We start from the raw sequence: 17858 nt of genomic DNA on the forward strand, positions 1-17858 counted from the left end.
TGTCAAGCAAAGAGGCACTGAGTTTGAAGGTAGGCTTTGAAATACATCCACAGGTACACCTCCAATTGACTCAAATGATGTCAATTAGCCTATCAGAAGCTTCTAAAGCCATGACATCATTTTCTGGAATTTTCCAAGCTGTTTAAAGGCACAGTCAACTTAGTGTATGTAAACTTCTGACCCACTGAAATTGTGATACAGTGAATTATAAGTGAAATAATCTGTCTGTAAACAATTGTTGGAACAGTTACTTGTGTCATGCACAAAGTAGATGTCCTAACCGACTTGCCAAAACTATAGCTTGTTAACAAGAAATTTGTGAAGTGGTTGAAAAATGAGTTTTAATGACTCCAACCTAAGTGTTTGTAAACTTCCGCCTTCAACTGTATGTTAATGTGGTCTATTATTGTGCTTTTCTGGGTTGCTTGATTGCTTTTATTGATTTACTTGGAGGCTTATCAGAGGTAGACATGACAGTGATGTTTATATTTGAGCTGATAGTGCAGGGTGAACTGCTCACAGTGGGCTTCCTACTACGTCAAAACTTCTCAGTGCTAACAGTATAACGTTGGGTTATGGATGTAACCTTGGTTCTCTGAGTGGAGTATCGGTCACCAAACGGCCTATGGGAACTCCTTCCCCTTCACTCGATGTGATTGAGATGCTTAATATCAAAGATGTTTACAGTCACGCCACACCCTTACTTTACCCACGTGACCTGTCATTATAAAAGGCGGTGTGGCGTGACATACTGACACCACGGAGGTGGAGGAACGATATGAAATCTTGGCGATCCGTTACTCTACTCAGAGAACCATGGTTACATCCGTATCCCAATGTTCTCTTTCGTTTTCGTAATGGGTCGCCTACAACCTATGGGAGAGGCTGTACTAAAGAGTTAGTTCGGACAACAGAGTGGGATTACTCACCATTTAACTTAGCCCAGATCAGTCCATGGGACGTCCTTGTATCCATCACAGGATGCAACAGAATATAATTACTCAACAGGGTAACATAGAGATTTAACTGTGGTATACAACCTTATACACAAGCAAGCTGAAAGCTAGAACTTACAACATTCGGCTTCAATTGGCTGCAACAGCACCAAGAGTGGAAGACCTTTGTATAGAACATTAATTTCACTGATGGTTGATAAGTAAGTATGTGGAAGTTTCACTGTACGCTCACTTATCTGGTTTGCGAGAGCGTGCCATGTCCAGACCCACAGACCCCGCTGATGGTGTGGACATAACATTGAGTCTGTAGAACCTCATGAAAGTAATGGGTCTGCCCAACTTGAAGCAGCAGAGATAGAGTCCAGTGAGGCCCCTCTGAACAGGGCCCATGAAGTGGCCATACCCCTGGTGGAGTGTGCTACCATGCCGTCTGGAGTTGGTTGGTAATCCAATGTGCCAGTCTCTGCTTTGAGACAGCACTCGCTTTAGTGTTCTCCCCATAATCCACAAAAAACTGTTGTTTGACGAACAGTTCTTGTTGCAGCAAGATAGGCACTCAATGCCCTAACCGGGCTAAGTGTATGCAACTCACAACTCTCCTGTGAGGAGTGGGGAGTCGGGTGAATTGTTGCTTTTAAGGGCTGGTTAGCATGTGATGGTGAAAGCACCTTAGGTAACAATGCTGGATTTGTCCGAAGAACTACCTTAGATCAATCTTCTGTTAAAGTGAGGCATGAAGGAAAGGTAGAGAGTGCATGTAATTCTCCACACACTTGGCTGAAACAATAGCCAATAGAAAGTCAGTCTTGACTAAGAGCTCACATAGAAACTGTTTATCATGAAAAACCCAGCAGCGTTGCAGTTCTTGACACAAATCGGTGCGCCTGGCAATTCTACCATAACCTGTTCAAAGGCACTTAAATATTTTGTCTTGCCCATACACCCTCTGAATTTTACTTTTAAACTGAGATGCTAGTTCTAGGTCCCAAGAAACAAAGAGATCTGCTGTTGGATCTGACAATTCATATTGATGGTTGTACAGTCATCTCAAATAAAACTGTGAAGGACCTCAGCGATACTTTGGACCCTGATCTCTCTTTTGATGAACATACCAAGAATATTTCAAGGACAGCTTTTTTCCATCTTTCTAACATTGCAAAATTCTGAAACTTTTCGTGAAAAAGAAACAAATCCATACTGAAAACTAATCCATGCTTTTGTCACTTCTAGATTAGACTACTGCAATGCTATACTCTCTGGCTACCTGATAAAGCACTAAATAAACTTCCGTTTAAACACGGCTGCTAGAATCTTGACTAGAACCAAAAAATGTGATCATATTACTCCAGTGCTAGCCTCTCTAAACCGGCTTCCAGTTAAAGCTAGGGCTGATTTTAAGGTTTTACTGTTAACCTACAAAGCATTACATGGGCTTGCTCCTACCTATCTCTCCGATTTGGTCCTGCCGTACATACCTACACGTACGCTACGATCACAAGACGCAGGCCTCCTTATTGTCCCTAGAATTTCTTAAGGCCCTCCAAACTGAAATTGTGGGTGTGGCCCCTGAACGTGACCGCCTTGTAGCTGCAGGGTTGCCCTCCTTAGTAATTGACACAATTGTGACAGCCAGGGCATCCTGTATTCCTACAAGTGTATTCCTGGTGTCGACCATGCAGAATCGCCATCTTTCTGACCAATTTCTGTCATTTTGACTTTCCTCCAGGAGCTTATGGCTGCAGGGAAGTCCCCATCTACATTGAAAGTGTACACTGAGTGAACAAAACATTATGAATACCTGCTCTTTCCATGACCAGGTGAAAGCTATGATCCCTTATTGATGTAACTTGTAAAATCCACTTCAATCCTTGTAGATGAACAGGAGGAGACAGGTTAAAGACAGGTTAAATCAATCACATTTATTTATTGAAAACAGAAGGTCTGGGACAGGTAGCATGTCCGGTGAACAGGTCAGGGTTCCATAGCCGCAGGCTAACAGTTGAAACTGGAGCAGCAGCACGACCAGGTGGACTGGGGACGGCAAGGAGTCATCAGGCCAGGTTGTCCTGAGGCATGGTTCTAGGGCTCAGGTCCTCCGAGAGGGAGAAAGAAAGAAAGAAAGAAAGAAAGAAAGAAAGAAAGAAAGAAAGAAAGAAAGAAAGAAAGAAAGAAAGAAAGAAAGAGAGAAAGAGAGAAAAATAGAGAGAGAATTAGAGAGAGCATACTTAAATTCACACAGGACACCGGAAAAGACAGGAGAAATACTCCAGATATAACAGACTGACCCTAGCCCCCCAACACATAAACTATTGCAGCATAAATACTGGAGGCTGAGACAGGAGGGGTTGGGAGACACTGTGGCCCCGTCCGACGATACCCCCGGACAGGGCCAAACAGGCAGGATATAACCCCACCCACTTTGCCAAAGCACAGCACCCATACCATTGAAATGATTACATCACAATACCAGGCAGCCATTTAGAGTGTAACCATGAATTTACCTGTCAAATTTCCAAGTGTTAGAAATCCCAAGCCCGTTCTATTCATTCTTATTTCTATGGTCTGAACTGTGACGGAAAGAAACAGGCTGAACAAGCGAAGCAAATGATTTGTCCATACAGAGGAAATGGCAAAAAACGTTCTCATCTGCACTATGAAATGCAGCTAAGTGAGTGCATATGCTTGGCATGGCAGGAGTTCTGCCATTTGGCTTCCTCCAATTGGATTGGAGCTCACATGAAGTCTTTGAACAATGGGATGAATGTTTGTCTTTGAAGAACTGAATTAAATTAAACTTGGATGTGGAAGCCATGGCAGTAGGTACATGTTTCACATTGAGGTTCCTGCTTGCCCTCTCAATGATTTCAGATAAGGATATTTTCTGGTTGACCATCACTGGAACTGGACGATGCTAGAGCTGTGGTACATAGCATCATCATCATCATCAGAGTGCTCATAGTCTGTGTCATAAGAGTGTCAGACTCTTGTGAACAGTACATTAGTGTCATCCAATTGAACAAGCATGCCCAGTTCAGAGGTAGGGGTTGAGTTTGGTACCAGTGGGGGAAGCCTGACCAGGATGTGCTCTGGATGGTTGACATACGACTGTCCAGTGACTTAATCTCCCTGCACATCTCAATGCGTTGAGATTTGTGCCCAGGCGAGGATGGCGTTTATTGGGCGGTGAATCACGAGTAGAGTGATCATTTGGAATGATCATTGATCTGTGTGGCAGACTAATCTGATGACAATCTGGAGCCTCCGTCCCCAAAGCGTGCAAATCGAGATTTCAATGCTCTTAGTTTGAATTTCTGATAGTGAGTGCATGTTCATCTCCCAAGCAAACAACACATAGTGTATGCTCATCTGAGGCTCGGAGTTGTTTTTCACCCTGTTGACATGGGTGGAACAACACCCTGGTGTACACCACAGAATCCGTGTGCAAATAACGGATTTTCACAGTGTGTCTCAGTGTATGCTTCGATTGCCTCAGTATCGGCTAAAAATGCTTTGAGAGAAAGTTATTCTTAGTATTGGCTCTGACCCGTTGTGCTTCGGGGTCGAGGCTCCCGCCTAAATATGTATCAAGTTCCAGGCTAAATATGAAGTTATCTGACTGGCACAGTCAAGTGTGGATTGTCAGTCTCTGCGTTGGTGAACTCGGTCAAGCGAGGATCGGTAGCCTACAGCACCGCTGAGCTCCATGATCACAGAAAAACATAAGCATCTAATCACATAGCATGAAGGTGAGAGTTCTTATAGGCCGTTTGGCGACCCATTACAAAAAGAGAATTCGGGTTCGTAGGCACATGATTACTGCTGACAATAGCTGTCGGATTGAGAGGCATTTAGAGGAACATAAATTAGGTTACTTACTGACAACACCCCTGGGAAAATGTACATTTGCAGCAGCACTACGACAGCTCAACGACACAATGCTAGGGGTTATCTGAGCAGGTCTTGGGTCACTGATAAGTGATTGTCTCAACGCGGCCTTGAAATGCGAGGACCGGGTCCTCCAAGATGATTTGGATGAACTCCGTCATTCCTGTAGCGCATCTTCTGTTTCCGATAGGTGTGAAAGTTATCTATAAAAGTTATGCCAACAGCGATACAGTAGTCTTTTAGCTAGATGTGTAATGACAGTAGCCTGCTGAAAATTTCGCTGCCACGGTCCAGTGATGGCACAGGGCCTGAAATAATTGGCCACTTTTTGGAGTCTTTCAGAGCTAGAATCAGTTCTTTAAAATCCAGTTTCAGCAGTTCCGAGCTAGCCCTCCTAATGTTGTTTGACCCCACATGGACTACGACAGCGTCAGCTCCCGGCAGATGTCGTAGAACGGTATGAAGCAGCCTAGTAATGTCCTGTACTCGTGTTCCAGGATAGCACAGTTTTTTGGCCCCGGGAACTGAGATGTTTCTCACCATAGAGCTGCCGATGATAATGGCTGGTGAAATGGCAGAGGAGGTCCGGCGGTTTTTGCGCCTCGAGCCGGCCGCCAAACCCATTGTGGCTGGCGGAGGAGCCGGTGCCTCAGACACCCTCCAATAATTTGTACACTGCAAACTGACCACAACTAAGCCTAATATTGTTGTATAGTAATAAGTAGCATCATATTGTCTTTACTAGCTGTTTGCTAGTTTACATAGTGAGTTTGAAAGAGGAGCCTTGGCCTAGAAACATGATAACTCAATGAACCAAAGACGATGTTCACTTCTCTACAACCACACAGTATTACACAAGAACAAAGGGTTTGTACAAATGTATTTTTAGAATATAACCTAAGGATTTTTTTTATGTGAGAAATGTTACAAGTTACATTTATATTTATCTGGGAGGGCTATGACATAACTTAAGCTTATTTAAGTTGTTGCTGTGTGGGCCAACATGATTGATCAGTGAAAGCATAAAGGCCGATGACTTACACGTATTTTAAACGGAACACAGAATCAAGAACCATAATATGTGGATCAGTTATATCTAAAGCTAGGAATGTGGAGTCCTATCAAGTGCCTTTACAACCATAGTAACCTGTGTATTGTGTGTCATTCATAGGCTTTGCATGTGTACACTGGGAGGGAAAACAGATACTTTTAGCACAGATACTTTCGCTTGCCTGGTAGAACCAGCCTGATCACGTGATGGCTCACATTCTGTTTCACTTGACAAGTGAAATTAAACTATACGTGAGCGGCAGTGGTCAGTCTGCTTAACTAGGCTATACTTTTGCTGGAAGAGAAAAAGATTGTAATGAAAAGTTTTGAGAGGGCTTGTGCCTGGAGCGGATCATCAAGGAGACCATGATGCTTTTGAATAGTATTTAAATGTAGTGTATGTGAAGATCGTTACACGGAGTGGAACATGGGAACCCAAGAGCAGACTCAGACGAGGGGACTGGGATGAAGTAACCAAGGTATTTATTGAAACACAGGGGGAAGTGGGAGTGTAGGCCAGGGGAAGCTTTGGTGGGTTGCAGGAAAACAGGTGCGGAGGCTGAGGCTGGAGCGAGAGGGGTTGGGACAGGGTAAGCAGGTCCGGAAGGGAATCCAAGAGAGTAGTAGAGTGGGGAATCCAGGACAGAGTAGAGGGATGACGAGACGTGGAACTGGAGACAGGGACCAGGGTCAGAGCGGGCGGAACTGTAGTGAAGAGGAAAACAGCGTCAGGCAAGGAAACCAGGCACAACAGGCTAACAGGATCTAATAGTAACAAACAGCTAGCCGCGTAGATTGACTGAGCAGAGATTACGATCTGGCAGTGTGGAAGTGGCAGGACTGAGGATTTCTAGAGGTCTTGATTATGGAACAGGTTGCAGCTGGTGGGGATATGCTCTGACTGCAGCACACCTGTTTCTGCCCACACAATCACACACACACACACACAGAGAGAGGGAGAGGGTACTGGGGGAGTGGCGGCAGGTCAAGGAGACACAAGATGAGCAATAGAGGGCTTTTCAGGAGCAGATGTGACAAAGATGCAATATATGGTTAGCAAATCTTGCCAAAACGACTTGGTTTGATTTTAATATGTACAGTTTTATTGAAAAATATTACTAGTTTTTCAAGGGCACTCTTCCATCCTAGATCATTAGAATTTGGAGAAATTAAATGGGATTAAATGGGGCATAAACAAGAGCATAGTGACATGATCGACTCACCAAATGCAAAGGAGGCAGTCACCTATCAGCTCTGGCTTTGTCAGACAACTGAAAGCAACAACTCCCATGATATTACACAAAGCCTAGGAAAGATATTAAAATAGCATTTTATAATTATTTTATCTTTCCAATCAAAGTTACAGAATGTACTTACTGTATTGGTATGCACAAATGTGTTCTCTGCTCTTCACTCTCATGCTTAAATAAAGATACTGTATTTCAATATCAAAACTGGACTATGTTTGTGATGATTGAGTTTCTCCAAGTAGATGATTACAGCTTATGTGTTATTAAATGTATTAGTTAAATGTAACATACCAAAGTTTTCAAACTTCAAACATCCTTCAGAGGCATTTCTCTCATTGTAAGTCACTCTCACCCTAAATTCTATAGACCCCCAAGAGTCTCTACTACAAGAATGGGGGCAGAAAAAAAAGCCTAAAAGCTATCAAGGAATGTAGTGGAGTAGCATGTCTACACATATTGTAGTTTCTGTTGGGCAGGAGCTGGTCTGACTTGAATTTGCCTTCCTTACTAGCCCATAACGTGTCTTGTGATCACTTTCTTAGTTTATTTGAGCTTTTCAGACAGCAAATATCAAGGATCCTTCTGGTACTAATATTACTAGTAGGTAACATGTGATTTTAGCTTAGCTTTTTTATTTATATTGTCCTTCATTTGGACTAATTTTCAAGGTATTTTCTAAAACCCCACAAAGTACACTAATTTCCCTTTATTTGTCTGTCAATCAAGCTCATGTACCACATCGTTCAAATTATAGACTAGACTTTTTTTTTTTTTTTTAACTAGGCAAGTCAATTAAGAACAAATTCTTACTTACAATGGCGGCCTACCCCGGCCAGGCCCTAACCCGGACAACGCTGGGCCAATTGTGCACCGCCCTATGGGACTCCCAATCACGGCCACTTGTGATACGGCTTGGAATCGAAACAGGGTCTGTAGTGACGCTTCTAGCACTGAGATGCAGTGACTTAGACCTCTGCGCCACTCGGGAGCACCACAACTCTCACAACTCTTACCTCAGCAGATTCTTAAGAGGGTTAAATTCAAGAAAGCATATGGTCAAAAAAACAGGGGAGCTGTTAAGTAATGATAACGGATGGGCCACATTGTGATGTTTGCAAACTCCTGCCATTTGCTACATTGGGGTCAGAATTGGGATGGTGTCCAGTGAGGTTCTGGTCTGAGGTGGCACGCAAGATTGTGATACTGGAAGTGTGGGGACACACGAAATGAATGGACTGGCTACTGTAACGACACTAACCGCCGTTGAGGCTCAATTTTAAAGTAGTCAATTGTATTATTCTTTTGTGTTTGAAAAAAAGTGTAAAGCTAATATAGGTGATTTACAGTGCTGGAGTTGTGAACCAAATCTTGTGTTTCATTTATTCTGGCCACTATGGCGATGATATACTGTATCTTAAAGCCATTTACAAACCATAGCACCCAATTTGAAGAAGAAGACAATACTCTGATGATTGGCTGATCGCTCCCAACCCAAATAAATCCCCACCCAGTTGAATACTTTAAAATGGTGAAAGCCCTCAACTGCAATGTACTTGCTAAAATGGGTTATATACAAGTTTAGTCCTCCAACTATCTCTATGATGGGGTCCTGTTGCCCTCTGAAACACAGTAAAGTCACCGGCTATCCAACGTTTGAAAACAATTAAATGTCTTGAATGTAGCCTTTACTTCAGACGGAGCTCTGCCCCGCCCCAGAAGCAGTGGGCTTGGTCAGGTGTTCCGAGAACCAACAACGGGCTTAAACTTTTCCCTTGGAACATTAATCGTATTTCATTTTACAGTCAAACATAAATCGATATCGAGCATGCTTAGACGGATACTTCAAATGGTAAGATTCCAGAATCAAAGCGGCAGGCGTACAGTTTATATGATACCAAGTCGCTTTCCTTGTGTTGCACAGGCCTGCGCTCTGTGTCTGTTGTCAGCCAGTCAGGCCGACACAACAAAACGGGCCTAGCTAGCATCAAATGTCCACGTATATAAACTACAGTCAGTTTGAACAGTAGTAGACAGCTAGTGTGTTGGTACCGTGGAGATAAATATATGGTTGGTACAATGTGCTTACTAGCTTAGATAGTTTGGCTCATGGCTAATGTTACGCAAAGTGCCCGGCTAGTAGCTAACGTTACAGCTACCTAGCTAAGCTTTTTGGAGGATGGGCATGGCTAGCCAACTTGTTCGCTCAAATTGTAACTTTAGAACAATTACCTATCCAACGACACCACTTAAGTAGACCGGAACTGTGACCTTTTGGTAAACGGTTTGAGGGAGACATCTTCATTTGTCCACTATCTTTGGTTAGCCTTCTCGTTTTAAGTTACCGGTATGCGAGTAGCTAGTTAGCTTGCTAACAAACATGCAAGCAATGAATGGCTTATAACGTTACATGGCAATATCAGGCACTCAAAGGCCAGCTGTTATTGTGTGCTGCTGAATCAAGGCCAAATTATGTGTCATAATACATTGACAGTTTACGTACTCCTTTCTTTCGCTAATTCTTTGTCCTGTACATGCTTGCCACCAAAACATGAGATGGTTAGGTACACTGGTGAAATCAAAGCTATTGAGTGTTGTAAAAGTTAGCCCCATCCCAACACTTCCTGTTGCATGATCGCGGTTGCAGTGGTCAGCAGAACAGTCAGGTGTTCGTGAACAGCTCGTTGTTCATGCTAAACCACAGATACACATTCATTCAGTACATATATTTATATTTAGCCTACTTGTTAGTCACCACAACAGTTTTGGCCGGCCATTTGCTAAATTCTGTCACCTCCAGCATTTCACTTTCATTTCACATTAGGTCGATTTTCCCTTTTTCCTATGGAAATGAATAATTCCTCTTGAAACCAGGATAAAAATAATTCAAGCTGCAATATGTACATTTTGGGGTGAACTGACAACATTCTCATAGAAATGTGAGTTCTAGATCTGTCATTATCATTGAAAGCAAGTCTAAGAAGTTGTAGATCTGTTCTATGTGCTTCCCGTTTTAAGTTCAGTTTTTCATATTTTACTTTCGTTTTTGTACACCGGCTTCAAACAAATGAAAATACAATATTTTTGGTTATGGAAAATATATTTCAGATGTTTAGATGGTACAATGATCCTCTACACCAGTGGTTCCCAAACTTTTTATAGTCCTGTATCCCTTCAAACATTCAAACTCCAGCTGCACCAGAGTCAGCACACTCTCAAATGTAAAAAATATATATATATATAATCAAATCAAAGTTTATTTGTCACGTGCACTGAATACAACAGGTGTAGACCTTACAGTGAAATGCTTACTTACAGGCTCTAACCAATGGTGTGGGAAAAAAAGGTATGTGTGTGTGTATGTGTGTGTAGGTAAGTAAAGAAATAAAACAACAGTAAAAAGACATTTGAAAAAGAGTAGCAAGGCTATATACAGACACCTGTTAGTCAGGCTTATTGAGGTAGTATGTACATGTAGGTATCGTTAAAGTGACTATGCATATATGATGAACAGAGAGTAGCAGAAGCGTAAAAAGAGGGGTTGGCGGGTGGTGGGACACAATGCAGATAGCCCGGTTAGCCAATGTGCGGGAGCACTGGTTGGTCGGGGTATGTACATGAATGTACAGTTAAAGTGACTATGCATATAAGATAAACAGAGAGTAGCAGCAGCGTAAAAGAGGGTTTGGGGGGGTCACATATTGCAAATAGTCTGGGTAACCATTTGGATACCTGTTCAGGAGTCTTATGGCTTGGGGGTAAAAACTGTTGAGAAGCCTTTTTGTCCTAGAGAAGCCTTTTTGTCCTAGACTTGGCACTCCAGTACCGCTTGCCATGCGGTAGTAGAGAGAACAGTCTATGACTGGGGTGGCTGGGGTCTTTGACAATTTTTAGGGCCTTCCTCTGACACTGCCTGGTGTAGAGGTCCTGGATGGCAGGCAGCTTTGCCCCAGTGATGTACTGGGCCGTACGCACTACCCTCTGAAGTGCCTTGCGGTCGGAGGCCGAGCAATTGCCGTACCAGGCAGTGATGCAACCGGTCAGGATGCTCTCGATGTTGCAGCTGTAGAACCTTTTGAGGATCTCAGGACCCATGCTAAATCTTTTTAGTTTCCTGAGGGGGAATAGGCTTTGTCGTGCCCTCTTCATGACTGTCTTGGTGTGTTTGGACCGATCTAGTTTGTTGTTGATGTGGACACCAAGGAATTTGAAGCTCTCAACCTGCTCCACTACAGCCCTGTCGATGAGAATGGGGACGTGCTCGGTGCTCCTTTTCCTGTAGTCCACAATCTACTCCTTAGTCTTGGTTACGTTGAGGGATAGGTTGTTATTCTGGCACCACCCGGCCAGGTCTCTGACCTCCTCCCTATAGGCTGTCTCGTCATTGTCGGTAATCAGGCCTACCACTGTTGTGTCATCAGCAAACTTAATGATGGTGTTGGAGTCGTGCCTGGCCATGCAGTTGTGGGTGAACAGGGAGTACAGGAGGGGACTGAGCATGCATCCCTGGGGAGCTCCAGTGTTTTTTTTTTTTATTTTTATTTTTATTTATTATTATTTTTTTTTATCCCCTTTTCTCCCCAATTTTTGTGGTATCCAATCGCTAGTAATTACTATCTTGTCTCATCGCTACAACTCCCGTACGGGCTCGGGAGAGACGAAGGTCGAAAGTCATGCGTCCTCCGAAGCACAACCCAACCTAGCCGCACTGCTTCTTAACACAGCGCGCCTCCAACCCGGAAGCCAGCCGCACCAATGTGTCGGAGGAAACACCGTGCACCCGCCCCCTCGGTTAGCGCGCACTGCGCCCGGCCCGCCACAGGAGTCGCTGGAGCGCGATGAGACAAGGATATCCCTACCGGCCAAACCCTCCCTAACCCGGACGACGCTAAGCCAATTGTGCGTCGCCCCACGGACCTCCCGGTCGCGGCCGGCTGCGACAGAGCCTGGGCGCGAACCCAGACTCTGGTGGCGCAGCATAGCACTGCGATGCAGTGCTCTAGACCACTGCGCCACCCGGGAGGCCCGGGAGCTCCAGTGTTGAGGATCAGCGTGGCAGATGTGTTGCTACCTACCCTCACCATCTGGGGGCAGTCTGTCAGGAAGTCCAGGATCCAGTTGCAGAGGGAGGTGTTTAGTCCCAGGTTCCTTAGCTTGGTGATGAGCTTTGAGGGTACTATGGTGTTGAACGCTGAGCTGTAGTCAATGAACAGCATTCTCACATAGGTGTTCCTTTTGTCCAGGTGGGAAAGGGCAGTGTGGAGTGCAATAGAGATTGCATAATCTGTGGCTCTGTTTGGGCGGTATGCAAATTGGAGTGGGTCTAGGGTTTCTGGGATAATGGTGTTGATGTGAGCCATTACCAGCCTTTCAAAGAACTTCATGGCTACGGACGTGAGTGCTACGGGTCTGTAGTCATTTAGGCAGGTTGCCTTTGTGTTCTTGGGCACAGGGACTATGGTGGTCTGCTTGAAGCATGTTGGTATTGCAGACTCAATCAGGGACATGTTGAAAATGTCAGTGAAGACACCTGCCAGTTGGTCAGCACATGCCCGGAGCACACGTCCTGGTAATCCGTCTGGCCTCGCAGCCTTGTGTATGTTGACCTGTTTAAAGGTCTTACTCACGTCGGCTACGGAGAGCGTGATCACACAGTCGTACGGAACAGCTGATGCTCTCATGCATGCCTCCGTGTTGCTTGCCTCAAAGCGAGCATAGGAGTGATTTAGCTCGTCTGGTAGGCTCGTGTCACTGGGTAGCTCGTGGCTGTGCTTCCCTTTGTAGTCTGTAATAGTTTGCAAGCCCTGCCACATCCGACGAGCGTCGGAGCAGGTGTAGTATGATTCAATCTTTGCCTTTTATTGATGCTTTGCCTGTTTGATGGTTCGTCGCAGGGCAAAGCAGGATTTCTTGTAAGCTTCCGGGTTAGAGTCCCGCACCTTGAAAGCGGCAGCTCTACCCTTTAGCTCAGTGCGAATGTTGCCTGTAATCCATGGCTTCTGGTTGGGGTATGTACGTACAGTCACTGTGGGGACGATGTCCCCAATGCACTTATTGATAAAGCCAGTGACTGATGTGTATTCCTCAATGTCATCGGAAGAATCCCGGAACATGTTCCAGTCTATGATAGCAAAGCAGTCCTGTAGTTTAGCATCTGCTTCAGCTGACCATTTTTTTTATAGACTGAGTCACTGGTGCTTCCTGCTTTAATTTTTGCTTGTAAGCAGGAATCAGGAGGATAGAGTTGTGGTCGGATTTACCAAATGGAGGGCAAGGGAGAGCTTTGTACGCGTTTCTGTGTGGAGTACAGGTGATCTAGAATTTTCCCCCCTCTGCTTTCACATTTACCATGTTGATAGAGATTTGGTAGAACTGATTTAAGTTTCCCTGCATTAAATTCTCCGGCCACTAGGAGCGCCGCCTCTGGGTGAGTGGATTCCTGTTTGCTTATTTCCTTCTCCAGCTGACTGAGTGCGGTCTTAGTGCCAGCATCTGTCTGTGGTGGTAACTAAACAGCCACGAAAAGTATAGCTGAGAACTCTCTAGGCAAGTAGTGCGACCTGCAATTTATCACTATACTCTACTTCAGGCGAGCAAAATCTAGAGACTTCCTTAGATTTCGTGCACCAGCTGTTGTTTACCAATATGCACAGACCCCCCCCCCCCCCCCCCCTCTTACCGGAGTGTGCTGTTCTATCCTGCCGGTGCAGCGTGTATCCCGCTAGCTGAATATCCATGTCATTCAGCCACGATTCCATAAAGCATAGGATATGCATCAAAAACTGTATGCTTTACAGTTTTTGATGTTCCGTTGGTAGGATATTCGTGATCGTACCTCGTCTAGTTTATTGTCCAATGGTTGCACGTTGGCGAGTAATATTGACGGTAACGGCAGCTTTCCTAGTTGCTTTCTGCGGGTCCGGACGAGGCATCCGGCTCTTCGTCCTCTGCGTCGCTTCCTTTTGCGAATAATTGGGATGTCTGCCCTGTGGGGTGTTTGGAGAATATTGTGTGAGTCCTACTTGTTGTTGTTGAAGACATCTTTGTCTAATCCGAGGTGAGTGATCTCTTTCCTGATATCCAGAAGCTCTTTTCTTCCGTAAGATACGGTTGCAGAAACATTATGTACAAAATAATTAAAAAATATTGCGAAAAACACCACATAATAGCACAATTGGTTAGGAGACCGTAAAACCTGCGGCCATCTCCTCCGGCGCCATTTTTTGCTATCATTGTAAGCCAACGGCGGCCATCATTGTAAGCCTGCCACACACTATACAATACATTTATTGAACATAAGAATGAGTGCGTTTTTGTCACAACCTGGCTCGTGGGAAGTGACAAAGAGCTCTTATAGGACCAGGGCACAAATAATAATACAATAATCAATAATTTGCTCTTTATTTAGCCATCTTACATATAAAACCTTATTTGTTCATCAAAAATTGTGAATTACTCACCACAGGTTAATGAGAATGGTGTGCTTGAAAGGATGCACATAACTCTGCAATGTTGGGTTGTATTGGAGAGTGTCTTAAATCCTTTTACACACAGTCTGTGCCTGTATTTAGTTTTCATGCTAGTGAAGGCCGAGAATCCACTCTCACATTGGTACATGGTTGCAAATGGCATCAGTGTCTTAACAGTGCGATTTGCCAAGGTAGGATACTCAGAGCAGCCCAATCCAGAAATCTGTCAGTGGCTTCTGATTAAATTCAATTTTCTCAGAACCGCTTGTTGTAATTTCGATGAGGCTCTCTTGTTCAGATATCGGTAAGTGGACTGGAGACAGGGCATGACAGGGATAACGAATCTAGTTGTTTTTGTCATGCATTTTTGGGAAAGTACCTGCGTAATTGCCACCCAGCTCACTCAGGTGCTCCGCTATATCACATTTGACATTGTCTGTAAGCTTCAGTTCATTTGCACACAAATCATACAATGATGGAAAGACCTGTGTGGTGTTCGTGTTAATGCAGATAGAAAAGAGCTCCAACTTCTTAATCATAGCCTCAATTTTGTCCCGCACATTGAATATAGTTGCGGAGAGTCCCTGTAATCCTAGATTCAGATCATTCAGACGAGAAAAAACATCACCCAGATAGGCCAGTCGTGTGAGAAACTCGTCATCATGCAAGTAGTCAGTAAAGAAAACTTTAAGCTCGTCTCTCAATTTAAAAAAACTTGTCAATACTTTTAATCTTGATAACCAGCACACTTCTGTATGTTGTAAAAGCGTTACATGGTCGCTGCCCATATCATTGCATAATGCAGAAAATACACTTGAGTTCAGGGGCCTTTCTTTAACAAAGTTAAGCATTTTCACTGTTGTGTCCAAAATGTATTTTAAGCTGTCAGGCATTCCCTTGGCAGCAAGAGCCTCTCGGTGGATGCTGCAGTGTACCCAAGTGGCGTCTGGAGCAACTGCTTGCACACACGTTACCACTCCACTATGTCTCCCTGTCATGGCTTTTGCGCCATCAGTACAGATACCAACACATCTTGACCACCAAAGTCCATTTGATGTCACAAAGCTGTCCAGTGCTTTAAAAATATACTGTCATGTTGTCCTGGTTTCCAGTGGTTTGCAGACGAGGATGTCTTCCTTAATTGACCTCCCATAAACCTATTGGACATATACCAGGAGCTGTGCCAGGCCTGCCACATCTGTTGACTCATCCAGCTGTAACGCATAGAATTCACTGGCTTGTATGTGAAGAACTAATTGTTTCAGAACATCTCCTGCCATGTCACTGATGCGTCGTGAAACAGTGTTGTTTGATGGCATTGTCTGTATAGTTTTTTGTGCCTTTTCCCCCAGCATTGTCCCAGCCATATCCGTGGCAGTGGGAACAGTGAAGTCCTCCACAATAGTATGGGGCTTGCCCGTCCTAGCCACTCGGTAGCTCACCATATAAGATGCTTCTAGCCCCTTCTTATTAATGGTATCTGTTGCTTTTATACATGTTTTACTACTCGAAAGTCGTCTTTATTCTTGCAAAAAAAAAACATGTTTTGTTTCTAAATTTTTGCGCAAGAGCGAAGGTTTCCCGCGAGAGAGTAACTGTTAATGTGATTGGATGTTAATTATTTGACTAAGCTGCCTGTTTTATTTTTTATTTCACCTTTATTTAACCAGGTAGGCTAGTTGAGAACAAGTTCTCATTTACAACTGCGACCTGGCCAAGAATAAAGCAAAGCAGTTTGACACATACAACAACACAGAGTTACACATGGAATAAACAAACATACAGTAGAAAAAAAAACTATATACATTGTGTGCAAATGAGGTAAGATAAGGGAGGTAAGGCAATAAATAGGCTTGGTGGCGAAGTAATTATAATATACCAATTAAACACTGGAGTGATTGATGTGCAGAAGGTAAATGTGCAAGTAGAGATACTGGGGTGCAAAGAAGCAAGATAAATAAATACAGTATGGGGATGAGGTAGTTGGATGGGATATATTACAGATGGGCTATGTACAGGTGCAGTGATCTGTGAGCTGCTCTGACAGCTGGTGCTTAAAGCTAGTGAGGGAGATATGACCCTCCAGCTTCATTGTTTTTTGCAGTTCATTCCAGTCATTGGCAGCAGAGAACTGGAAGGAAAGGCGGCCGAAGGAGGAATTGGCTTTGGGGGTGACTAGTGAGATATACCTGCTGGAGAATGTGCTATGGGTGGGTGCTGCTATGGTGACCAGTGAGCTGAGATAAGGCGGGGCTTTACCAAGCAGAGACTTGTAGATGACCTGGAGCCAGTGGGTTTGGTGACGAGTATGAAGCGAGGGCCAGCCAACGAGAGCTTACAGGTCGCAATGGTGGGTAGTATATGAGGCTTTGGTGACAAAACGGATGGCACTGTGATAGACTGCATCCAATTTGTTGAGTAGAGTGTTGGAGGCTATTTTGTAAATGACATCGTCGAGGATCGGTAGGGTGGTCAGTTTTACGAGGGTATCTTTGGCAGCATGAGTGAAGGAGACTTTGTTGCGAAATAGGAAGCCGGTTCTAGATTTAATTTTGGATTGGAGATGCTTAATGTGAGTCTGGAAGGAGAGTTTCAGTCTAACCAGAGACCTAGGTATTTGTAGTTGTCCACGTATTCTAAGTCAGAACCGTCCAGAGTAGTGATGCTGGACGGGCGGGCAGGTGCGGGCAGCGATCGGTTGAAGAGCATGCATTTAGTTTTACTTGCATTTAAGAGCAGTTGGAGGCAACGGAAGGAGAGTTGTATGGCATTGAAGCTCGTCTGGAGGTTAGTTTGTCCGAAGAAGGGCCAGAAGTGTACAGAATGGTGTCGTCTGCGTAGAGGTGAATCAGAGAATCACCAGCAGCAAGAGCGACATCATTGATGTATACAGAGAAGCGAGTCGGCCCGAGAATTGAATCCTGTGGCACCCCCATAGTGACTGCCAGAGGTCCAGACAACAGGCCCTCCGATTTGACACACTGAACTCTATCTGAGAAGTAGTTGGTGAACCAGGCGAGGCAGTCATTTGAGAAAGAAAGGCTATTGAGTCTGCCAATAAGAATGTGGTGATTGACAGAGTCGAAAGGCTTGGCCACGTCGATGAATACGGCTGCACAGTAATGTCTCTTATCGATGGCGGTTATGATATTGTTTAGGACCTTGAGCGTGGCTGAGGTGCACCCATGACCAGCTCTGAAACCAGATTGTATAGCGGAGAAGGTATGGTGGGATTTGAAATGGTCGTTAAT

The 17858-nt window shown here is 44.4% G+C and overlaps 1 protein-coding gene across 1 annotated transcript in view; it reads left to right on the forward strand.

Moving 5' to 3' along the window:
- The first annotated feature begins 8835 nt into the window (after positions 1–8835).
- The window catches only part of LOC139583984 (early endosome antigen 1-like), a 57588-nt gene continuing 48565 nt past the window's right edge, over positions 8836–17858 (forward strand). The window contains exon 1 of the mRNA XM_071415475.1: positions 8836–8990. Within this exon, the coding sequence (XP_071271576.1) occupies positions 8967–8990 (24 nt within the window). The 5' untranslated portion in view covers positions 8836–8966. The remainder of the gene's footprint in view (positions 8991–17858) is intronic.

The sequence above is a fragment of the Salvelinus alpinus genome, chromosome 9 (genome assembly GCF_045679555.1).
Source record: "Salvelinus alpinus chromosome 9, SLU_Salpinus.1, whole genome shotgun sequence".
NCBI classification, from domain to species: Eukaryota; Metazoa; Chordata; class Actinopteri; order Salmoniformes; family Salmonidae; genus Salvelinus; species Salvelinus alpinus.